Source organism: Cajanus cajan, chromosome 11 (assembly GCF_000230855.2).
Source record: "Cajanus cajan strain Asha chromosome 11, NIPB_CcT2T_4, whole genome shotgun sequence".
Taxonomy (NCBI): Eukaryota; Viridiplantae; Streptophyta; class Magnoliopsida; order Fabales; family Fabaceae; genus Cajanus; species Cajanus cajan.
In genome coordinates this window covers 41070848-41078748 of record NC_138527.1, presented here as the reverse complement: position 1 = coordinate 41078748, position 7901 = coordinate 41070848, and the positions used below count along the sequence as shown (strand labels likewise).

Sequence of the window (7901 nt, the reverse complement as noted above, 5' to 3'; positions counted from 1 at the left end):
AAATTTATTTTAATGTTGTTGATAGACTTATTAAATTCATGCTCAATTGAACATTTAAATGATTTGATTCTTTACTATTGTAATTTTTTCTTTTTAGTTATATTTTATAATAAAATTTAAAGAAAACTTGAGACAAATAAATAAAAATAATTTATAAATTTTTAATAAATTGGCAGGTCTATCCAACCAAACCCAACCGTTTTTCAGCGGGTTAGGTTCACCGGGTGAAAACGAAGTGTTAATTGAACTTTTTTAATTCTAAACTTAAATATCATGCTCTATTGGACAGGTTTATATTGGTCAGCACAACAGATACAGAAAACATCTCTGGATTATTTTTAATAGATTCAAACTGTGGGAATCACTTGTAATGGAATAATAATTGGAATTCGGTGTTCCAATTATTACATGTTTCTAGGACACAATTTGTGGTTTGATGATATATAGAATACTATCCTTTTATTAGAGTTCGAAACAGATTCATACATATCACATAACTAATTCAAAATTTGTGATCTCACAATGGACACAGCACCCGCACCATTTATTTTCAGGAGGTACTATCATCAACTATTCATTTTCTGATGAAAGAAATGCCCTTCTCAATGCTTGCTGATAACTCTTTCTTGGCCTTTTCCAAACCCTCCCTGTTGAAATAAAAATAGAAGTAAATAAATTCTAATGTTTCAGTTTCACCTATGTGAAGGAATTTCGTAGGTAAAAATACAAGTGACACTGTATACCTCTCAGAATCATTCAGGGGACCAAGAGGAAGGATTTCCTCAACCCCACCTCGGCCAAGTCGTACTTTTGATGCAAAGAATGGGAGTTCAGTCACCTAAAATGTGACGGAAAAAGGATGGTATGTTAGCAACCCTAAGATGCCCTTTAAAGAAAACAGGTTTCTTTTCTTATATATATATATGTATAACGAAAACAGGTTTGTATATACCTGCGAAGCAACATATGCACATTGAATGATGCCAGCATCTCCTCTCAGGGCATGAAGGCATGCATCTGCAAATTTAACTGCAGCATATGCCTGCACTTTATTACAAGTTGTTCATCACATTTACTTGGACCAAAATAGTTATGTCATGAATGTTATAAAGACGCTACAAAACAAAAATGTTTTTTTAAAAAAAAGGGAACAACCACATGCGTTCAAACACGCACAAAAGTAAGCATAGAAATACTAACCATTGAGAGTGTTGCAGAACCGGCTCCAGCTTTGGCCTAGAGAAAATTACAATATTGTACTAATCAGAATTCTGATGAGTAGATAATCCTTAGCAATGGAGGAATAATGTATAACACAAAAGTACTGCCATTAGGCACTAACTGATACAAATCCACCAAGGCAGATTAGCAATTACTTTCAAACTTAAATTACTCAAGTGTAAGTTTCCCTGCATACAGGAAAGCTTTCAACAAAAAATTTCTCAGGCTAGCCACTGGATCAATATATCAACCAAGGATTTAGAGGAATTGCAGACTACCAAATAATATAAATGCAAAGAATGGGAAAGTATACACGTAAAGGATGGGGAAAATTGTCTTTACATTTGATCCCATCCCACGTGAAATTTGAATCATCTTATTAAAGCTAACCCATATTCAATTAGCCTCCATAACTCCCACTTGGGTGGCAGTGGAGAGTTGCCCACAGGATCAGTTTCTGCTATCTTAGTCGGATATTATAAATCAACATATGGAATTCGTTGATCATCAAAACCTCCACAGTCGATGGATAAAGGAAAGATGAGCAATAATTGAAGTAAACAGAAATTAAAAAATAAAGGTAAATATGTAAATGTTCACCTCAACAACTTCAGTTCCACCATTTTGTATGCGATCACTCAGGTACTCAATCTCTTTTGGGGTGAAAGAGAAAGGAGGTTTAACCTGATAATTGGGTGATATTGTCAGGTAAAAACCAGAAGTAGTTTAAGCATCAAATATGGCAACAAATAAGAATCAGAAGTAGTTATGAGAAGACCTGAGAAAGAAGAGGTAAAATTGTGATTCCAGCATGTCCCCCAACAACTGGGACATCCACATCCCTTGGATCTACACCTAAAACTTCTGCCTGCAGTTTACGCCCAACAGGTAAAAATGAATGAAGTGCAACTCCATAAATAAGATCAAGCAAATAATACGAGAGAGCGACAAGCACAGAAGCTTTGTTGTACTCAAACTTCAATAAGCAATGTTAAATAGATGTAATAGAAACTAGAATCAGGTATGAGTATATTGTATTAACAAAACCAGAATTCCATCTTCTAAAACTGATATCACTATCAAAAAGAAGGATTACAGATTGTATCTCTCTCTAATACCGTAAAACAGAAAGAAAATGCCACAGGTTCTTCAAGGGAGAAGGGACCTGCAAATCTTCTACACTTCCTTTCGTTTTCCTATTATATTCTCATTTCCCATAACTATTAGAATGAAATATTCCCCATTTTTGGTTTCCTTACCTATGTGTAGTATACACCTCAGTAGTAGGGGGGTATATCAGGATCACAGTGCCAGCATAAGCGTTTAAAATATTGCACTAACTTTAAACCAAAAATGTTAATTACTGGGGTGTAAAGGAAATTATTTCTTTTTGCATATACTATCAAGTATCAACAATACAAAATATTAAGAACAAATAGCATATCAGCTCCGCTCACTCAAAAATTCAATTCCTAAATTATTATACCATCACAAGTTGTTATAATTAAGCAATACATATAACTTGTAAGCATAGCTGGTCTAAGCTTGAAAGTTGAAACAACGAAAATGTTGCACACTGGAAATTTTCTCACAGTTGAAGAGTTAAAATTCACTTCACCATCATAAATATCCAGCTACTTAAAAGATCTGTTCTAATTGCAAAAGCAGTAGCACATACCACAAACGTATTGGCTCTAACAACGTCAAGCATTGTGACTCCCAAAAGTTTCTTGGGATCATAAGTACCGGCTCTTTTGAAAACTTCAGCTGCAATGGGGACTGTGGAGTTAACTGGATTGCTTATCAAGTTCACAATTGCCTTAGGACAGCACTTTGCAATTGCTTCACACAGCGTTTTAACAATTCCAGCATTTATATTGAAGAGATCATCTCTTGTCATTCCAGGTTTTCGTGGAACACCAGCAGGGATGATAACCAAGTCCATGCCTATAAGTGCATCCTCAAGCTGCTGCTGCCCTAAAAACCCTTGAACCTAGACACCGAAACTTTTAGTCATGCCAGCAGACTATGCAAGCAAAAATGAACAATATAGCATGATTTAACCTTGTCTAGATAAACTTTTTAATAAACACTTATAAGATATGAAAATAAAAAGGTAAAACGAATCAAGTTTCTCCCACAAATTCAATTTAGCTTATGCATGACTTCAGATAAGTTTTTGGAAAAAACAAACAGTTTTTATCAATTGGCTTATACACAAGTTAATTTCTAATTATAAATAAGCTTAGGCCTTATTTGAGTAAACTTCTTCATAAGCATATAAAAAAGACGAAAATACAAAGATAAAATGAATTAAGAATTAAAGATTCCCCAATAAATTAAAATCAACTTTTCCATTTAACTTTTTATAGAAGGTTCTCCAAAAGCTGGGGCGCATTAGTTCGTTTTAAAGAAGCTAAGCTGAGGCGCATTAGTACTTATGAAAAAGTTTATTCAAATCATTTTACTTTCTTAACTTCTCCTATAAATAATTTTTGCGATGTCTATCCAAACATGACATATAATCTGTTTGGATACAATCTAGAAGAACTTCTGTGAGCGTTTCTACTGAAAATTAAGAGTATTTTTCGGTAAATAAGCTCTTAAAAATTCTTATAGGCTCTTATTGGCATGTAGCCAAATATGCTCATAAGGGCACAAGTCAACCAACCCATCAAAATTTATAGAGCAAGTTATTAATTTGAATAAAATTAAGGACAAGGAATCAGCACATGTATCTGGGTTTTGCTTGCTTTTCTAAAAACTTACAACAGCGCCAGAGTCCATGTGACTTATATCAGCGGTGACCCCAGGGGTGTTGACAACATCATAGAGGTGGAGAACTGAAACGAGTGGGTTCATCTTCATCAACATCGCCAGAGGTTGTCCTATGCCTCCTGCGGCACCCAATATTGCAACGTGGAATCCGGGGGCTCCACCTTTGGCACGGCAATGGCTACGCCTCAGACAAACATCACCCTCTGCCTGTTCCAATCACATCAAAAATCAAATGATGCTATTCTTAGTAATCGAATTTACGTAAGAAAGACGAAACGAACCTGAGGGCGGAGGTGGCCGGCGATTCTGGCAATTCGGTCGTTGGCACCTGAATTTGATTCCATATTCCCTTCTCCGGTGAAACGGGAAAGATTGTTGCGTCTTCAAATACTAGTTGCGTGTGGAGAAAGATGTGATGTGGGTGTGAATTGGGCAAATTGATCTTATCTGAATGGTTTATGTATGTGATCTGTGATCTTCTCAAATGCTCTTTGCTGCGGTTGTTAGGTTTCACCGTTTGGAACTTCTTCATTTCTGCTTCCTTTTTCATTACAATTTTTCTCTGCTTTGACTTTTTGTTTCATTAAGGCTAATTTTGGTCTTTAAATTTATTGTTTTAAAATCAATTAAATCTAATCTTTTTTTTTTTTTTACCAATTAAGTCAACTGAATTGCTTTTAATTTTCTGTTCCAACGATGCCATTAATTAGAATAATAATTTCATCTAAAATAAAAACCTCATTTTTTTTTTCATTTTCAATCTCAAAATTTACTTATCACAAAATTCTTCAAACTTTAATAAATTTTATTATATTTTTAAAAAAATCTTACATGACACATTATCTATAACAATATATAAAAGAAAAGATATATTTTCCTTTTATGTTTACTTTTTTAAAATTAATTATACTTTTATATTTATATTTTATTTTATTTTTGCTAATATATATCTGAGAGTAAAATAGAAAAAAAAATATATACATACAACATAATAGGTACTTTTTTAAAATAATAATTATCACTTATTTTAAAAATATTTATTTATTTACGAAATGTCTTTTCTATTGTTAGTGTATTTTGAGATAATGATAAATTCAATTTATTATATTTATTTTATTCACTTGGTTTTATGTTATTTTTTCCTTCTTAGCTTTTTTTTTTTTTTTTTGAATAACAAGAGATTTCTTTAGCGCAACAATGTGACGACATAATTTGTTTAATTATGATAACAATGTTTGTGTTTATGTTTTATTTTTTTCCTAAATTTTAGCACTATTATATAAATGTGACATGTGTAGCTTTTTTTAAAATAAAATTTCTACGAGCCTATTTATTTATTTAGTTTGATTTTAATATAATAAGAGTTATATCGAATAACTTGATAGAAAATTATTGTACGAAAAAATATTTTAAGAATCACTCTTTCTCACTTTTCTATTTTACAAAAAGAAAAATAAGTTAGAGAAAATTTATGATGTAATAAAAATTAATTTATAAATAATTTTTAATCAATTTTATTTTACTCTCTTAATTTTTCTCGTCAACCTTTGTCATTGCTTAAAGTGATGTTATTAATATATATTCAAATATAAAAAACATAGTAAGTAATTAAATTTTAAATTTTATTTAATATTTTATTGACTTGTTTAATTTTTCCTTTATCTCAAATCTATTATCATTTTCAACATTTTTTTTTTCAAATTTCAAAGTCTAAATATTTTTTTTAATTATATCTCTATTTAATAGATTTTTTTCCATCAATTATTCATTTTTTTAACGAAATTATAACGACTCAATAGATTTTTACATTTATCATAACTTAACTTCAATGCAGTAGAAAACATAAATATAATCTAATATAAGATTATTATACAAACAATTTTTAGATATTCGTGCAATAATATATATATATATATATATATATATATATGTGTATGTAAAGTATAAACAAATGAAAATGTAAAATTTTTTAGCGAGATTACAACCGAATCTTAAATCTTACAGACACATACATATATACACAAATATTGGACCGTAAAACATAAAATTTCTAGTCCTAATTTGTCAGTTAAGTAACAACTATGTTCACGCTACATCACAATAACTCAACAAAAAAGAATAAGCCATCAATTCTCAACAAACCTTCCAACCTAATCTTACTCTACCTCATAACAATATAATCATTCCAGTCAAATAATATGAAAAAGCAATGATAAATTTATAATTAAAAAAATAACATAATATAAAAGCACATAGTCAATTATAAAACAACTTCAACTTAAATCAACAACAATAGTTAAAGCTTAATTTCATAATACAGGTCAATATATCAACACAATTATACAACTTAACAACATAGCAACATTTCAACTTACAACACAACTTATTAACATAATTTATTAACAATATAGCAGATTAATGCATCGTCATGCATTCAAACTAAAAGATCTCTTATAACAAAAGTGAACAGTCTAATTGACTTGAACCTACTGAACCAACAACAACACAATCAATTTTGCTTACTAGATCAACAATAAAAGTTGGATATCAATTCATTTTCAACATAATATGATATCTTAGGTTTTGTCACTTACATTAGGAAAGTCCAGTACCTGTTATTAGTGATTGTATAGCTTGAGTGTGAGTCTATCATGGCATTGAGATGCATTAACCAAGTCACATATAAGAATAGTCTCGTGATACCATACACCTTTTTAGTAATTAGTTAACATTTATACTTCTCGACTTCATATCTTACTCTAATTGGTCGCTTTTGTAACAGTGTTATATCATAACCCTGTTGACAATTGCTGCTAAGAGTTTTGTGGCTTGGAGACCCTAAGGGCACATTGATATTTGGAGGATTGGATCAAAGATAAGTGGAATTAACCAACCTAGAAAAGGTATAAAAGGAAATTTTTTAAAAGGAAGCTCATAACTTAAGTTTTTAAGAACTTTAGAGAGAAGCAAGAAAAAGATCCTATCCTCCGTCTCCCTTCTTCAATCTTCCTTCTTACTAGACCTTTCCTTTTCTATCATTTTGTTAGTTGATCCTAGTAGTTATGGGTTAGAATTTGAGTTTGTCGAAGCATAAAATTCAATTTGAAATTGCACAAAGTTCCTTCTCTTCTCCTCTTGTGGATTTGAGTCTCCAAGAGGTAAAGGAAGTTGTGATTTCAAATTTAGGAGTGCATTTTGTGTTGTTGATGATTGGATTAAGTAGGTTGAAGGTGTTGAATGATTTAGAAGATGAAGTTGAGAGGGTTTTCATGACTTGAAGAAAATATATGAAAAATTGAGTTGATTCTTGTTTAAATGTTTGTTGCATGAGATTTTTAACGATGAAACCGAGTTGTATATGATGTATAATTGTTGTATGTTGCATTGCATGTTATTGGATTGCAAATTTTTAGGTGCTTAGGATTGAAATTAGTTCCTGCATAAGTATAAGTATAGAAACTGATATTGTGTTTAGCGTGCCTTCAAGGTGCCAAACATGGTTCAAAAGAGAGACCTCAATCTCACTCATGCTGGGTGCATAATTAGTAGTGTCGGACGTGAGGAGAGAGTCGTCTTGAATTGGAATTATGTTAAGTGTTAGTTGAATGACGTCAAACATAAGATGAGAAAATGGTATGAAATAATGATGGTTTGATATTTTTAACTAAAGGATTAAAGGAATATTAATTTATTTTAAAAAAAAAAAACGTTGATCAGATTTTATGGAAGAAAGCCAGCAGTGCTGTCCCTGGAGTTATAATTTACTAAAACATTACATAAACATAAATCAATTACATATAAAAATAAAAAGAAGTTTACCTTTGTTTTGCTCCTGTCCGCACGTGCCAATAGAACATCGTAATGAAAAGAAAATAAAAAGAAGCAAGGATTAATATGAACAG

At 31.2% G+C, this 7901-nt stretch overlaps 1 protein-coding gene across 1 annotated transcript; it reads right to left on the bottom strand.

The window, feature by feature from the left end:
- Nucleotides 1-313: 313 nt before the first annotated feature.
- Nucleotides 314-4533, bottom strand: LOC109801047 (malate dehydrogenase, glyoxysomal). Its single transcript, XM_020362016.3, has 9 exons — nt 4281-4533; nt 3991-4206; nt 2900-3214; nt 2000-2089; nt 1822-1905; nt 1201-1236; nt 953-1042; nt 744-838; nt 314-647 (listed from the first exon to the last, which is right to left on the bottom strand). The coding sequence occupies exons 1-9, from the start codon at nt 4341-4343 to the stop codon at nt 575-577; spliced, it is 1062 nt and encodes a 353-aa protein (XP_020217605.1). The 5' UTR covers nt 4344-4533; the 3' UTR covers nt 314-574.
- Between the last annotated feature and the right edge of the window lie 3368 nt (nt 4534-7901).